Genomic DNA, 18,276 nt, shown 5'->3' with positions numbered 1-18,276 from the left:
CTGCTCCTCAGCCCTTCTATGACACTGTCCATTTCTGAAATCTTGTTGTTTATCTTTTGGATTTCTAATTGTTGTTCTTGTATAATTAATAGTTGTGAATTTATTTTGGCATTTTGTTCCTGCATTATTTTCCTGAATTCTTCCAATTTTTTGTCCGTATTTTCCATGAATTTTGTCTATTTTTTCCTCATTTTTGTCTGCTTTTTGCTTCAACTCTTGGAGAATTCTGAGTATTTGAGATTTGAATTCCCTATCAGGTAGTTCTAGTGCCTTTTCTTCTGCCGGAAAGTCATCTGTTGTTTTATTTTGGACGCCTACTGGAACCATCCTGTCCTGTTTTTGTAAATGTTTTGATATTGTCTGCTGTCTTTGAGGCATTCTGTAGTTATTTTTCTCGTTTATTGATTGTACATTTGTTTGTTTCGTCCTTTTTTTTTATTTGGTTATGTCTGAGCAGGTGGGCTGTGTGTTCTTCGTTGTTTCCTCATCTGTGGGCACGATACTTTTCAACTCCTTCTCCAATTGGCAGGGTCAGTTGCTCAGATATGGTACAGCAGGGCAGGTCTAGCTGAAGAGGAGTTACCGGGACGGGTTGTTTGTGGCACTTACTACAGCCACCAGGGTGGGTCGGTAATCTGTGCAGGGCAGGTTCCAGTAGGCCGTGCCTGTGCTGCTTGGTGGTGTGATGTTAAGTGCACGGTGCAGGTAGGCAGGATGTAGGGGGGAGATTGTTATGTGTGGAGCTAAAATGGATATGGGAGAGAGGAGAGAGGAACAGGAGCCAAAAACATTCAAACACACCAAAAACAGTGCTAGGGGAGCTTGCTGTTGGAGAGATGAGAGACTATGAAATGGAGAAAAATAAAAAGGGGAAGAAGAAGAAGAAAAAAAAAAAAAAACAAGAGAAGAATGAATAAATAAAAATCAGAAAGGAAAAAGAACAGCAAAGCTCCCAGGGATCCCACCGGTGCAGCTATCAGGTCTGGGGAAGCTGTTCTCAGGTGTTGCGGTACAGCCTGGCTAGAAGGTGTAAAGGTATTCAGTGCCAGGTATTCAGGGAACAGTAAGAGAAGGAAGGTATAGAGAGACGAGAAACAGTTGTTCTTTCTCCTGCTGGAAGCTCCGTGAAGCTGCTTTCTCATACTCCCTATTTGCTGGTCTCTGATAGAGAAGTCCAAGATGGCAGATCCGTGCTGTGTTAGCTGCTAGGGGACCTCTGTATGAATCTCTCCTCGCTCTCCGTTCTGTGAGTTTTCTTACTCCGTTGGTGCTTGGCTGAGTTCTTTATCTCTTCATTTGATGTTTTAGGGTTTCAGGATTGCTGTTTTCTCTGTTTGGCTTAGTTTTTCGGATCTTTGCTGTGGAGGGATGGCATGGTGCTTCTGCCTAGAGCGCGCCATTTTGCCGCAAGTCTCATGGTGAATCCTTTTGGTATACAAAGACGTTATTCTTCAATTAATCTTTTTCAAAAATCTGTACTTTATGTACGTATAAAGCTGAAACATCTATATTTGAATAAAATTTGTCCAAATCCTCAGGCAATTCAGAATTAGTCAAAAACAATTAGGTTATTCTAGCAGCAAATCATTCCTTTCTACACATGTTGTGTCATACAAATATCTAACTTATATAAATTAAATTACAAGCATTTCTAAACAGGGAGAAAAACAGGACAGTCAATTCCCTCTATTACTTTACTCAATCAACAAACGCCATGGAGTAAATGAAGGGTGATCACTCAGTCAGCTGTTCTCTCAATCAGTCTCAGTTCCTAAGAGCTTCTTTATATAGTAAGGTCATCTGAAGAAGCTGAGAGTGATTCTAGAGTATAAACATACACATTTTTCATGCACTATGGCATGCCAGTTACTTCCTATGGCATCCAACTGAAGAAACAGCAAGGAAAAGTAATGATACCATACATTATTTTTCTACAGTTGACTTTAAAACCTAATCTCTGGGATAACATGAAATTCCACTTATTTACTACAGCAGTAGCAAACACTTGTGGCTATGTATGTTTGATAGTTTAAATTATGTTAAAAAAGTTGTCTAATGTACATCACTTAAATTCGTCAACTATACTTCCCAGACCAAACAAAACTCATTATGTTGCTGTTAGCTGCTGTTGAGTCGGCCCCCAACTCATGGTGACCCTATACACAATGGAACAAAGTAGAGTCGTGCACCATACTCATGATGGGTTGTGGATTGGACCACTGTGATCCATAGGGTTAGGGTTTTCATTGTTTTTTTTGGAAGTAGATCGCCAGGCCTTACTTCCTAGTCCATCTTAGTCTGGAAGCTCTGCTAAAATCGGTTCTGCATCATAGCAACACGTAAACCTCTACTGACAGATAGGTGATTGTTTTGCACTGGCCAGGAAATGAACCCTGGTTTTCTCCATGGAAGGCGAGAATTCTACCTCTGAACCCACCACTGCCCTCAGAATTCAATTACTGAGATATTAATCAGATCACAAAAATTTTCACAATCTTTTCTTAATTTTTAATATACCATCATTGTATATAGGATAGACTGCTTAACCACTTTCTCTGCAATAGTAAAGGAAGCTCTAGAGAACACTGTTATGTATTTTTGGGTCAGTGAACCCTTGGACACATCTGATAAAAGCTATGAGACGTCTATCTGAAAAAATAAATAGAACTACTCTAGAGCAACATTTTTCAAACTGTGGGTTACTATCAGAATTAGATTAAGACAAGCATTAAAAAGAATAGAAAATATCAGTGAATCACACACAATAACAATAATTTCTGTGAAGCATTTATTTCAGACCCTTGCCTTTAAGATAGATATATTTGATGTGGTTACACGCATATAAAAACAAATGCACAAACTACAATAATGAATAAATGAAATAAACATATATTAAAAAGGCAATCTACATACTATTCTTTACTTGTGGTCTCTGTTGGATTTTTCAAGCTATTTACTCAAATTTATTACTGGCTACTACTAGACTAAAACATTAATTTATAGGAGAAGGCCACTAGGGATCACTAGGGTTTATATATATGAAGCCCTAGGCTTTGTCCCATTGCTTTAAGTTTTGCACTTTAATTCATTTCAATTTGAATTCACATTAAAGACGTAACATTATTTGTCAGAGGAGGACTTCCTTTTAAAATGAATGAAAAACAGTATACACTATTGTCTCAAAGGCTTATGCGACAGAGTGCCAAAAATGGTAATCAATCTCTAATGTAGCTATTCACACATCCCCTTAACTGTTTTCTACTCAAGTACTAAAATACTAAAAGTGAAAATTTATAGCCAAGTACTTGGTGGTTACCGAGTTTGCCTATGTTCACCCTATTTCCTGTCCCATGAAATAGAGTGGAAAGAGAGCTAGAAAAGGAAGTATTTTACCTGCTTGGCTTTTGATATACTTTTTTTCGCTATGATATTGCTCAAATTTTCCCGTTCTGCCTCTTAGCTTATACCTCTCACAAGGCACAAAGATCGACACTCTGGGTCTGAAATCAGCTTTATGCAGCTTAGTAGTCAAACAAATTAAAATATTCTTCCAAGAGCTAAACAACAGCTTTCTGACTAACTAAAATAATATGAACTGATAGAGGTACTAAGAATTTTTAACATTTATAGGTGAAGTACTAAGAATGTTCAACATTTATAGGTTCTTCCTAAAGCCACATAATTGCTTCCAACTTTTTTTCCTTCAAAGAAAACGTAATAGAGCTATTCACAGTTTTAATAAGTTTCCAAGGCACATACTACACAGCATGTTATGGGTTTTATGGAGTAGATTAATTTACTTGTGGTTTGAAGAGATAATGATACAACTGATGATAGCGAATTTAGCAGATGAACAGAAACTTTAGATTTCTATAAAGGTGACTGATAGAAATACAGAACTGACTCATGCAAAAAATCGATTTATTAAAACTGAAGGAAAATAAAGAAGAGTTAATGGATCAGTGCCCCTCTTCCCATAGAAAACAGTGAAGAAGGATGAGGAATGAGGAACTAACCTTTAACTTGAATGCCAGCAACTATTCTGGAGGAGAAAGCTTTAATTTATGCCTCTGGCCACTTGATTCTTACACATCTAGCTGTTCTATGGAATAACGACTCCAATGTCAGTCCATTTACTTAAAATACACAAATAATTATAAAAATGTGAAAAATAAAATTGTTTCTAGAAAGAACCAGGACTCAACTTACTGATACTATGATTAAGAAGCAGCCCAATTTTTCAAAAATAACTTAGCTCTAAAGTTTACAAAAATTTTACTGCCTGCTAGTCATTTGAGTAACCACAAAGAAAAAAACTTTTAATCATTTCTTAGCTAGCTGCTATCGTTAAAAGATAAAATACAAGTAATCTGGACTTTATAGAAAACACAAACCAGTCCTAAAGTACCACATATATATATATATTTCTAAATAAAACATTTCAAATTTTTATTTTGGGTTTTCGTTCAAAACCAAGTTAAGGAGAAACTAAAAACAAAATCCTTTAAGAACTATTTTACACAATTTTATTTCAGAAAATGGATTCATTTCTCAGATATCACATTTAGAAAGTACAACTTGGACACTAAGATAATCTGGAGTAAGAAGATAGAGGGGAGATGAAGGAGTGATGACAATGACAGAAAAATCAGATTAATGTGGGGAACGCCACCTACATTCTAGAATTTAAAAAAACTTGAGTACGTGAAGAAAGAAGATGAAAGTCAGACGGGTCACAGGTGTAATTTAAATTAGGCATTAGTACTTTCAGATCTGATTTGCCCTACTTTGCCACGTTAATCATATTCTCCCTACCAGTCCACATTTCTAATATGATGTGCTTGGTGTCTTTTTTTTTCTTTTCTTTTTTCCCATACAAAAATTTATACATACATTGTTATGTGACTCTAATTGCTCTCCCCATACTGTGACACCACACTCCTCCTTTCCACCCGATTCCACATGTCCGTTCAACCAGCTCCTAACCCTCTCTGCCTTCTAATCTCACCTCCAGACAGAAGCTGCCCATTTAGTCTCTTATATCTACTTGAGCTAAGAGGAACACTCATCACAAGTATCACTTTATGTCCCGCGGTCCAGTCCATTCCCTGTCTGAAGAGTTGGCCTCAGAAACTATTTTAGTTCTGGGCAGATAGAGAACCCAGGGGCCATGCTCTCTGGGGTTCCTCCAGTCTCAGTCAGACCATTAAGAGTGGCCTTATTACTAGAATTTGAGTTCTGCACCCCACCTTTCTCCTGCTCCATCCAGGGCTCTCAGTTGTGTTCCCGGTTGTGTCCCCTGTCAGGATGGTCATTGGTGGTAGCCAAGCACCATCTGGTTCTTCTGGTCTCAGGCTGATGAAGTCTCTGGTTTATGTGGCCCTTTCTGTTTCTTGGGCTAATACTTTCATTGTGTCTTTCGTGCTCTTCATTCTCCTTTACTCCAGGTGGTTGGGACCTATTGATGTATCTTAAATGCCTGCTTGCAAGGTTTTAAGACCCCAAACTCCATGCTCAAAAGGAGGATGCCAAACATCTTCTTAATAAACTTGGTTATGCCAATTAACCTAGATGTCCCCTGAAAGCATGGTCCCCAGACCCCTACCTCTGCTATCTGTCCTTCAAAGTCTTTGACTGTATTCAGGAAACTTCTTAGCTTTAGTTTAGTTCAGTTGAGCTGACTTCCCCTGTAGTGTGTGCTATCCTTCCCTTCACATAATTCTCATCTAATATCCAGTTAGAAAATAACCCTTGCTCTCCCTCCCCACCCTTGTAACCATCAAAGAACGGTTCCTTCTGAGTTTAAACCTTTTCTTGAGTTCTTATAATAGTGGTCTTATACAATATTTGTCCATCTGTGACTGGCTAAATTCACTCAGCACAATGACCTCCAGCTTCCTCCATGTTATGTTTCATGGCTTTATCGTTGTTCTTTATCATTGCATAGTATTCCACTGTGTGGATATACCATAATTTGTTTATCCACTCGTCCGCTGATGTGCACCTAGGTTGTTTTTATCTTTCTGCAACTGTGAACAGTGCTGCAATGAACATGGGTGTGCATATATCTATTTGTGTGATAGCTCTTATTTCTCTAGGATACATTCCAAGTAGCGGGATAGTTGGATCGTATGGTACTTCTATTTCTAGCTTATTAAGGAAGTGCCAAATAGATTTCCAAAGCGGTTGTAACATTTGATATTCCCACCAACAGTGTATAAGTGTTCAAGTCTCTCCACAATCTCTCCAGCATTGATTATTTTGTGTTTTTTGGATTAATGCTAGTCTTATTGGGGTGAAATGGTATCTCATTGTAGTTTTCATCTGCATTTCTCTAATGGCTAATGATCGTGAGCATTTCCTCATGTGTCTGTTAGCCGCCTGAATATCTTCTTTGGCGAAGTGCCTGTTCATATCCTTTGCCCATTTTTTAATTGGGTTATTTCTCTTTTTGTTGTTGAAGTTTTGCAGTATCTTGTAGATTAAGAGATTAGAAACTGATTGGATTTGTTGTAGCCAAAAATTTTTTCCTAGTCTGTAGGTTGTCTTTTGACTTTTGGTGAAGTCTTTTGATGAGCATTAAGTGTTTAATTTTTAGGAGCTCCAATTTATCTAGTCTCTCTTCTGGTGCTTGTGCATTGTTACTTATGGTTCATACTAAGTTTATGCCACGTATTAGGGCTCGTAGAGTTATCCCTATTTTTTCTTCCATGGTCTTCATCGTTTTTGATTTTATATTTAAGTCTTTGATTCATTTTGAGTTAGTTTTTGTGCATGGTGTGAGGTATGGGTCTTGTTTCAGTTTTTTGCAGATGGATATCCAGTTATGCCAGCACCATTTGTTAAAGAGACTGTCTTTTCCCCAATTAACAGACTTTGGGCCTTTGTCAAATATCAGCTACATTTATGTGAACATTTATGTGGTCTGGTTAACTCTTTCAATTGTTTTTCTATTCTCTATTTTATTTAATTCTGCTCTAATTCCTGATTTCCTTTCTTCTGGCGACTGAGGGCCTCTTTTGTTGCTCTCTTTATACTTTTTCCAGTTGTAGGGTTAATGTTTTGATTATGGCCCTTTCTTCTTTTTGGATGTGTGCATTTATTGCTATAAACTGACCTCTGAGCACTGCTTTTGCTGTGTCCCAAAGGTTCTGGTAGGATGCTGTTTTCATTCTCGTCTGATTCTATGAATTTCTTTACTCCATCCTTAATTTCTTCTATAACCCAGTAGTTTTTGAGCAAGGTGTTGTTCGGTTTCCATGTGTTTGATTATTTTTCCTTGCTTTTTCTATTGTTGATTTCTACTTTTATGTTTTGTAATATTTCGATGCTTTGAATTTTGTTAAGGCTTGCTTTATGGCCTAATATGTGGTCTATTCTGGAGAATGTTCCATGTGCGTTGGAAAAGAAAGTATACTTGGCTGCCGTAGGGTGCAGTGTTCGGTATACGTCTATGAAATCAAGTTGGCTGACTGTAGCATTTAGCTCTTCTTTGTCTTTGTTGATCTTCTTTCTGGATGTTCTGTCCTTCACTGGAAGTGGTGTGTTGGTCTCCTACTACTGCTGTGGAGCTATGTCTCTTTTCAGTCCTGTTAGAGTTTGTTTTATGTATTTCGGAGCCCTGTGTTGGGCGCGTATTTATTTATTATAGTTATGTCCTCTTGGTGTACTCACCCTTTAACCATTATATAGAGTCCTTACTTACCCTTTGTGGCAGATTTTACTTTAAAGTCTATTTTGTCAGAGATTAATATTGCCACTCCTGCTCTTTTCTGAGTGTTGCTTTCTTGATATATATTTTTCTATCCTTTGAGTTTTAGTTTGTTTGTGTCTTTAAGTCTAAGGTATGTCTCTTGTAGGCAACATATAGATGGATTGTGTTTTTTTTTTTATCCAACCTGCCACTCTGTCTATATATTGGTGCATTTAGTCCATTTACATTCAGTGTAATTATTGATAGGTATGAGTTTAGTGCTGTCATTTTGATGTCGTTTTTTGTGTGTTGTTCAGGTTCTTTGTTCCACTTAACTTTCTGTGCTGAGTCATTTTTATGTATTTTCATCTTTTACATTGTTGTTGATTTTGTGTTTGCTGAGTCTTTATATTTTTCTAGTTTTTTATTTTGACTTATAGAATTGTTAGTTTCCTTTGTGGTTACCTTAGCATTTATGCCTATTTTTCTAAGTTTATACTAGTCTTTTATTTCTTCATATCGCCTTGACTTCCTCTACGTATGAAAAATCTACGTCTACATTTTCTAAGTCCCTCTTTTTTGTTTTAATGTTGTCATCTTTTACATACTGACATCTGTTTTGCTATTTTCAGTGTTTTAGCTTTGATTTCCTTTTGTGACGTCCCTATCTGGTTTGATACCTGGTTGCTCTGTCCTGTGTTCTACTCTTGCGCTGTTATCTGATCTTACTGATTTTCTAACCAGAGGACTCCCTTTGGTATTTCTTGTAATTTTGGATCGGTTTTTACAAATCCCAAAACTTCTGTTTATCTGGAAATGCCCTAATTTCGCCATCATATTTGAGAGACAGTTTTGCTGGATATATAATTCTTGGCTGGCAGTTTTTTTCCTTCAAGGCTTTGTATATGTCATCCCATTGCCTTCTTGCCTGCATGGTTTCTGCTGAGTAGTCCAAGCTTATCCTTATTGACTCTCCTTTGTAGACGACTTTTCGTTTATCCCTAGCCGCTCTTAAAATTTTATCTTTGGTTTTGGCAAGTTTGATTATAATATATGTCTTGGTGCCCTTCTTTTGGGATCTACCTTATGTGGGGTTTGATGAGCATCATGGATAGATATCTTGTCAACTTTCACGGTATCAGGGAAGTTTTCTGCCAACAAATCTTCAACAATTCTCTCTGTATTTTCTGTTGTCCCCCTCTGTTCTGGTACTCCAATCACACGAAGGGTATTCCTCTTGATAGCGTCCCACATAATTCTTAGGGTTTCTTCATCTTTTTAAATGCTTTTATCTGATTTTTCCTCAAATAAGTTGCTGTCAAGTGTTTTATCTTCAATCTTACCAATTCTGACTTCCATTGCCTCAATTCTGCTCCTACGACTTTCTATTGAGTTGTCTAATTCTGAAATTTTGTTGTTAATCTTCTGGATTTCTGATTGCTCTCTCTCTATGGATTCTTGCAGCCTGTTACATCTGTCATTATGCTCTCCTCTAATCTTTTAAATTCTTCTGTTGTGCGTTCTGTGTTTTGCTTAATTCCCTTCCTAATCTCTTAAAGAGTTCTGTAAATTAATTTTTTGTATTCTGCCTCCGGTAATTCCAAGGAATTTTCCTCGTCTGGAAAATTTCTAGATTCTTTATTTTGAGAGCTTGCTGAAGCCATCAAAGACTGCCTCTTTATGTGATTTATATTGACTGTCGTCTCTGAGCCATCAATAAGTTATTGTATTTATTTTATGTTTGCTTACTGTGTCCTAGCTTCTTGTTTTGTTTTGATATGCCCAAATAGGTTGCTCGTATGAGCTAGTTTGATTATTGGCACCTCTGAAGCTCTAATGTCCTGTCACCAGGTGGTTAGATCTGTTACTAGGTATGTGAGCTCAGGTGTCTGCCCACTCCACCTGTATGGATTCAGCTCAGGTGCCCAGCTAGAGAGCCACCAAGTGTGTGGTGTAAGCTCTCACTTACAGTCCTAGACAGGCATGGGTGATTGGTGTAGGCACAGGTATCTGGCTGCAGCAGGGGGGCACACTCTGAGCAAGGCTGTAGGCTGACGCCTACCCCCGAGTGTCCAGGAGGAAGGCTAAGTGGGTGGGCTTTGCAGCCGGATTATGAGGACCTAATGCTGTTGGCTGTAATGACTGGGGGACACCTCTTATTCATGGGCCCCTCTCGCAGGTGGCTAGGTGGCGTGGGTGGAGCCACCAGTCCTCAGGCCCCTGATGTGGGTAGGTGAAGGCCCTGCTTAATGGGCAGAGGAGTGTCAAATGTCAAGAACCTACCACTTCACAGCTGAAACAGTTGAAGTTAGAGTTCCGGTATACACCCTGTTGTACTGTGGTAATGAGGGCCTATGCTGTTGAGATGGTCCCTCACAAGTCTATGCAGGGGGAAAGGCATTCAAAGTCTGTGGATCCCTTACGCCTGTGCCTAAGCAAGGAGCTGTGCCTACCCTGGGTTCCTGTCTTAGGGGAGCCAGCAGTTTATTTCTTTCCCGTGTTTGTTAATTTGTTTACTCTCCAAGGTGGGGAGATTGGGTCTGGGCGTGTGATGGATCCTACTTCCGGCCCAGGGCCGGTCGGGGACCCAGTGCAAAGCAGGGAGCAGGGAGGTAAATGGGAGAGATGTTTTTCCCTAAGTGGGGTGTTTTTGATCCGTGCAGTAAGTCATACGCAAGTACTTATCTTTCGCAGATACAGGGCTGACTCTCACTAGTTCTGGGTGGCCGTGTATACTCTCTGTGGCTGGGTGTCTCCTGGTGCAGAAAACACGCCTCCCGAGCACTGCCACTTGCCTGCCTCACTGCTCACCCTCGAGCTGCTCAGGCCTTAAGGGCTCAGGCTCTCGCCAGGTCAGGTCTGGCAACTCCTTGCTGCTTCCGAACCATCTCTCCCTCCCCCTGTCACTCAGTCCAGTTCCTCAACTCTGCCTTTGATGTTCAGGGCGCCCAGATTGCCATATATAATCGAATCACTTGTTTTTCTGAGTCTTTGTTGTAAGAGGGTCCACCAGAACCATCTGACTACTCCGCCATCTTGATCCCACTTCCTCTAATCTCAACATACTTGGTGTCTTAAAGCATACTTTTTGTAAAATAAATTTCCATTTCTTTGGTATCCAGTTTTACAATTTAGAAATATTTACAGATTAGTAAATATTGAAATTATTTTTTAAATATGCCTGTTCTTTGGAAAAATAATCTATAGCTTATTTGTAATATTTCAAATTTTAATTGGAACCATCTTGTAAATTTTATTGAATGTCATAACTAAAAAAACAACAATGCTTAAAATGTCAATTTGGAAAAGCCAAAATTGATTACAAACTACATTAATCTTCATTAATCAGAACTATCCCAGGACTTGTTTTTTAAACAGAAACTGGTAAAGCATATTGTTATCAATGATCTACTTTTTTCAAAAGCTACATTCAAGGCGGCCGTAAGAACTTAACCAAATCTCATACACATGGGAAGCAAGTATCATAATTAGGTGAGTGTGAGAGAATATGATAAGCAATGGTTAGGATTCATCTAAAAGCATTAAAACAAACAAAATAAATCAATATAACAACAACAGCAATTAAACTTCCATCAGTTCAAAGAATACACTTCAGCTGTCAGTCAATTTGCCAAACTTTCTACATACATGATATACTGATGTAAGAGCCAATGAATAAAACTGGAAATTTTCTTTAGCCAAGAAAGGTTAGAAAAAAAGAAACAACAAGAAACTATAAGCATTCTCATTAGTTAAGGTTTTAACTATCCAGTATTTCCTAAAATTAAACTCCATCCCTCAGTACGTAAATCGGACCTAATCATGCAATGGATCTCACGTTAACCAGCTGTAAATTGAGAAGACTGAATTCATTTCCCTTACAGGTCTAAAACTGTCCAACTACTATTTATGCTGAATACAGTAAATTTCCTATGAAATAAAAATAAATCTAAGTCCCAACACTAGAAAATGTAAACATGAATAAAAACTGAACTCTGTTGGGGTAAGGGGAGGGGACTGACTGCAAAAAGATAATAAGGAATATTTCTGGAATGATGGAAAGGTTCTAAATCTTGATTATGGCTGTGACTATATGATGATATATGTATTTATCAAAGCTCACTGAGCTATACTTATAAAACGAGTAAATTTTATTGTATGTAAATTATACCTCAATAAAAAACCAAAAAGTAAACCCGTTGCTGTCGAGTTGATTCTGACTAACACTGGCCCTATAGGACAGAAGAGAACTGCCCTATAGGGTTTACAAGGAGCGGCTGGTGGATTCAAGTTGCCAATCTTTTGGTTAGCAGCTGAGCTCTTAATCACTGTGCCACCAGGGCTCCTACACCTTAATAAATCTGACTTTAAAAAAAGTGTACCCTGAAATTCTAATGCTGTTTATTAAAAAATTCCATTTATTCTGAATTCCTTCATTCTTTCAAAACATTTGGATACATACCTGTATGGTGTATAGAACTTAAATATTCATTCTGTAGGCCATTCTCACTTTTAGTCCTATCAACAACTTTCTGGCAAGCAGATTCTCCTTTATTTGATTCTTCATTTTCACTTGCAGTATGATTTATTTTTTTCAGACTACATTTCACACTGCATATGTTTCTCCGATAACGAGGGTCACTTTCTTCCTGTATAGCATTTGAATCAATTACAGCTATGCAATGTTTTCTGTTTATAATCTTCTTAATTACAGGCTTGGCGGAAGAGTTTTGTGAACAACTGTCCATTTCATTGGCTGAAGGAGAAGAAATACAACTGTCCTCTAAAGTTGAACACTTTTGTATGACTGTATTTTCATGATACTGAGGATTGGGTTCATATTTTGGTTTTTCCAAACCAGGGAAACAAACAACAGCCAAAAACCAGTGGGCACTGTAAAAAACAAATGAAACTACTGAATATATTATTATGAAAGTTTACTATATTTGGCAATAAATATCAATTGAAATGTTTCTTCTAAAGCTTTTGTAAATAAATTTACTAAGAATGCCCAATATTTTCAATTCTCAAAATAATCCACTGTTTATATGACCACTGATTCATTAACAGAATATAATGTCTATTTAAAAACATTCTTTTATTGTCAGAATTTTTGCTAGAATTATGTAGCTTGAATTTACTTTTATAAGCAATCCATTGAACATTTTCTTGCTTTTGGTATAAGACATGCATTGCTTTTCCAGGCAATTTAATGTAATATACCTTACTTTACAATTCATCATTCACCCTCTTTTTGTCTTCTATCAAAGTGATAGAAAACTATCTAGCCTCAATATTAAAATGTCTTTAGAAATCTATATATACGTAGACTGTATAGTTTTCAACATCTTCTAAGTATTATGTATCTTTTTTTTTTTTTTTTTAACTTCTAGTGTGTGTTTTTCTTGTTAATAAGGTACCAGCTGCCACGGTGTCAATTTCGACTCATGGCAACCTCATGTGTGTCAGGGTAGAACTGTGTTCCATAGGGTTTTCAACAGTTAATTTTTCAGAAGTAGATCTCTAGGCCTTTCTTCCAAGGCACCTTGGGTGGGCCTAGTGTGTGAACCGTACACACCACCCAGGGATTCCATTAGTAAGACAGAAAGAGCTTACTACTGAAAATATTTATGTAAGTAAAGCTTTGTCTCATGCTATACTAAAATGTAAATATACTGAAAGAAAATAACATACCTAATCATTATTAGAAAGCTTTAATTACTAAAGAGTTACAGCTATCAAGTGACTATTCATGATATAGGTGAATCTAGGTATCACAGTTCCCAACAGTAGGGGGCAGTCCACAAGAAAACTGTACAGTCTGGGTTTATAACCGATAATAATCTAGCCAATAATTTTATTAAAAGCCTGTGATTTGCTAGGCACAGTGTTATGTGCTGTAGATACAATAAACAGGTTATAGATGGTCAGAGAGCTTACCGCTAGCATAATTCCCAAGGCCTAGCAGAATATTTGTCACGTAGTAGGTGTTAATATTTGTTGAATCAAAAATGAATACTGTGAGGAGGATAAAATTTATTCCACATTTCTGAGTTCTGCAAAATGCTGAATTAACCCAAGGTAATATCGAGAAACAACACTACCCTTTCTTTGGACAGCATCTAGTAGAAAGCTCACTGGGGCTGCTTTCATCCTCAGTATGTAAAGACCAGATGGATTAATGCTTTCCTCCTGTTCTAAATTATTAATCCTCAGTATCCTTATGGACTTAGGTCAGGCTATAGTAGTAGAAAGGTCAACACACTAACTTCCTCATTTCATCAACTCTAAGACACAGTTGTATTTTGTCATATCTAAATTTCAGAAATGTTAAAATGTGAAAAAAATGTTTTAAAAACTGATGAAATGTGGTATAATCCAGTGACTCAACCTCTAGCTATAGCCTAGGTCTATCAGTTGTTAACATTTTTTAGCTGTGTCAATATGGATAAACCACAAAATTTCTATTGTCTCCCCTATAAACTAGGAAAAATCCTTTCTTTGGCTGAAAGGAGAAAGCTGAATCAGATAACCTTGAGGTCACTTCCAACGCCTTTTAATAGCAGCTACACTGACCTTAAATATCCAATGGAAGAAGAGGCTAAAACAGGCAATTCCATCTATCTCAAGATGGATTTGATCCAAGTATCAAATTTCTGCTGCTTGTCAATTACCGTGACAATTTTTAACAAATATCTTATAAACTTTTAAGTTTAAAGATAATTAGTACCACCAAGAAAATTAAAAATAAAATAGATGACAAATATATGGGAGTCTACCGCTTTGTTCCTACAGAGTTGCCATGAGCTGGGGACCAGACTGCAGCTAACAACAACCTAACATAAATACGGAATATAAACATTTGTGGTTCTACCTCTTAAAAAAAAAAGAGTCCACTTGATTTGGAGGCTATTCTTCCATCTATTAATGGCAAAGCTCTTTTGCAAAATCCTTTAGTAGCCCTACATATTTGCCCACTCCCCCTTACCAAGATAACTGGAAACATTAATAGTAGCTTCCATCCACATCAGATACAGTAACTAAGGGGAATATACTTCCATCCTTAAAGTGTGTGCAACCAAATTATATTTCTATTTAAAATTTTTATACTTAATTTCTGATAATGGCTTTTTCTATGTATATCCTCCCTTTCACCCCAAGTAGACACCTCTATCTCAAATGTTACTCTGTATCACATATTAGTGTCAAGAAACTTAATTTGGGGAGAATGAAGAGAAGAGTTAGTTTTAAATTGTATTAGGATACTACGTTTGATTTAAAGAAATACATAGCTTTGAAGAGGTTGTGCTATACAGTCAAAACGAACATTTTGACCTAGCCTACCCACTTCTGACTGGGCTAGTAATGGAACACACGTCTCATGATTAAAGCATAGTTTTAAATGAACAAAATTTGGAATTGACTATACTATAGCTGAATTTTTTTTTTATAGTGTTAAACGAGAAAAAAAAGGCACATTCAGAAGATAGCCTGTCACTCACACTAGGCCTTTTAGACATAAACAATTTCACAGAAAACCAACCTCAGACAAGGTTACTCTGAGACCATGATAAAATGAGACAAAGCAAGGCCATTTCATAATTTGTCTAAGCAGAGACAAACACAAAGGTCACACTGCAATTCACAAAATACCAAACACCCCTCTCTCCTGCTAAATGAGCAAATGCTACTTCTTTACTCAACAACAGAATCTCTGCAACCAATCTAGGGCAAACCATCACTTCCTAAGACCCTCCCCCAAGTCCCCTAACCAAAACCCAAATCCTATAACGGATTCTTTCCAGCACCCTCTTACTCAGACACCTCACAGTTACACATGGTGTGTATTCTCCCTCACTGCAACAAGTAATAAACTTAAGTTGTTCAACTACAGGTATGTTCCTTGTGGGCTTTGGCTGGAGGACATAGAAATCCAAACCCTGCCCCCACAAAAAAAAAGAAATAAAAAAATTCTCAGGTCTTAATGACGTAATAATACTATGCAAACACATCAACATCTGTCTAATCACTGAGGGGAAATAACACCGTGTTTAAGCACCTTCATTTATTTACAAAATTGCTTCAAGTAGTCAGACTAGCATAATATGGAAGCTGGTTTTCAATCTGAGCAAATTTCATAATTCCACCCATCTCTGCTTTTTGGTTAAGAAACAAAGTTTTCTGTAAACCAAAGATTCAAATTCTTCTAAATGAAGTAATCATCTTTTTGTATAAAATAGCCTTTTTACACAATATTTGCTAGACCATTAGCATTGCTGTTTATTTTTTAATGACATTATTCCATGTTGACCATTAAAATTAAATTTAAAAAGCTATCTGGTCTAGTGATTGCGAAGTTCAATATCATACATGATTCACTGGAAATCTATATTAATTTTCATAAAATAAGGTGGTAAAAGTATAAATATATACACTATTTCTCAGGAAGAAGTTTTAAAATGGATATCTTCATCTCAGAAACACATTTTCTAAAAACTGCCATCGTATTTACATAAAGGAAATTCTTACTTACGCTTCATTAAGGGGTACAAAAATAAAATCCTTCTCAAAAATATCTACATGCCGGGTCCAGGTTTTTACTCTCCCATGTCGCTTTTGCTGTATTCTGTGAGACAAGAGATAAACTATCAAGCTTCTGAAAAGTCTCTAGTGCTTCAACTTATAAGCAGCAATTTATAAATTATGAAGATTCAACAGCAAGAACACTTATATAAGATGGTTTAACCCGTTGAGGAAAGAAAATACAGCATCAGAGATGGAGCTAGGAAGGCATGAAACTGTCTATGGAAGAAAGAGATATTTAATTCCTGCTACTACATCCTAGAGGTTCCAACACTTGTCTTGAATAGACTTAGATCTCCACCATTTGTATTAGTTTAGAATTGGTAGCAGCAACTGCTGAAAGGCATACCAGAACACTGCCTACAAAATCTTGGGAGAAAAACAGGGCAGGAAGAGTGAGAAATATCTGAGGGTAGATGAAGCAAGAAAGACTATGAGCACAGAGGAGCAGTGAAGAATGAATATCATCAACTCTAAGACACAAAATCGGCAATTGTCGAAATAGTAGAAAATATTACTTATATTATGTACAAGCAGCCATCGATTCAACACATTTAACAGTAGTTATGACAAAAATGTGCCAATGTTGTATATTTCTTCTGAACAGTTACCAGCAAGTGTTACAGCTGGATACTCAAAACACAGGAAAAAGAATTATAAAGAAAATAACTTGGACCGAGTAACTAGAATAGTACTTCCTTAACATGTCTGAAAATAATTATTCAAAGAGCTTATTACAGAATCACAAGATCCTTTAGGGTACAAGAACACCTAGGGCAAAACAGAGCTATCTGTATTTAATAAATACCCAAATAATTTTTTTTTTTAATCATCAGGCATATTTGGGAAGCGCTGTTCTAGATCTCACACCTAGACCTTTATGAATTCTAGGTGTTCTTAAGGCTTTAGAATATTATGAATTATAATCATTTTGCAAACTAACAACAGAACTAAATAACGGTACCTCAATATAAATAAGTAATTTTTATTAAGTTAAGCTCAAGTTACTTATTACACTTGTTAAATATCTTTAAAAAGCCTGACTTACGACAGATTGGTTGTTTCATGAAGATTTCTCCCCTCTCTCTGGTTAAGGCGTTTATAGAAAAAAGAACTGAATATATGAATTCGGTCGGCTTCTTCTTTCTTCAGTTTTTCAAGCACCAAATATCTAATATACAAAAAATAATACCAATGTAATACATTTAATAGTTCACTTTTTATTGAAAAGTCAGCCAAGTAGCGATCAAGTATCTATTTAGCCACCATCAATCTATTCCTTATAACTGAAAGAAGTTATCAGAAATGTTTAGTATTCTAGACAATGATAAACACCAGGATATCCTTGAGTAATAAAGTGATATTTGAAAGTAAAATCATGACTTGTAAGATCTAATGTTTTACAACAGCACATGCTCAACTCACCAGTAAACATATGTTCACACAAAAACTTGCAAATCAATGTTCACACTATTATTAATAGTAACAATTCATAGCAACACTCCCCATTTCCTACCACCACTCCCTTCCCGGCCCTAGGCAACCACCAATCTCTTCCGTCACTATTAAAAATCTTGAATTGTACACTCAAAACAAAACAAAACAAACCCTAAACAAACAAAAATCAGCTGGCCATACTTACATAGGGCTATTTCTGTGGTCTCTATTCTGTTCCATTAATCTATACATCTGTCCTTCCACCAAATCACAGAATCCTGAAAACGTTGCTATATACAGTAAGTGCTCGTGTGTGTGCATACACATACAGAATTTTGGAGGACTAATTTCTTCCATTTTATTCTTCTTTTTCAAAACTGTTTTAGTTCCTTTGCTTTTCCATATAATTTTAGAATAATCTATATAAAAAAATCTTGCTAGGATTTTGATGGAATTACACTGAATCTGGGTATCAATTGGGAGAGGACTGATATCCTTACTACGTTGAGTATTCCAGTCCATGAACATGGTGAGTTTTCCGTTTATTTAGATCATGCATATAT

The 18,276-nt window shown here is 36.8% G+C and overlaps 1 protein-coding gene across 13 annotated transcripts in view; it reads right to left on the bottom strand.

The window, feature by feature from the left end:
- The window catches only part of SENP6 (SUMO specific peptidase 6), a 140,392-nt gene that overhangs the window by 13,896 nt on the left and 108,220 nt on the right, over positions 1-18,276 (bottom strand). For 12 of the 13 annotated variants that reach the window (XM_023725069.1, XM_023725068.1, XM_023725062.1 and 9 more), the window contains 3 exons: positions 17,325-17,447; positions 16,227-16,319; positions 12,156-12,586 (listed from right to left, as the gene is read on the bottom strand). In XM_023725069.1, coding sequence (XP_023580837.1) covers positions 12,156-12,586; positions 16,227-16,319; positions 17,325-17,447 — 647 coding nt within the window. The remainder of the gene's footprint in view (positions 1-12,155; positions 12,587-16,226; positions 16,320-17,324; positions 17,448-18,276) is intronic. The other variant, XR_002822916.1, reaches the window with a different exon arrangement.

This window comes from Trichechus manatus, unplaced genomic scaffold, assembly GCF_000243295.1.
Source record: "Trichechus manatus latirostris isolate Lorelei unplaced genomic scaffold, TriManLat1.0 scaffold00283, whole genome shotgun sequence".
Classification (NCBI taxonomy): Eukaryota; Metazoa; Chordata; class Mammalia; order Sirenia; family Trichechidae; genus Trichechus; species Trichechus manatus.
The sequence above is the reverse complement of the archived record's forward strand: the minus strand, read 5'-3'. Positions and strand labels throughout refer to the sequence as shown.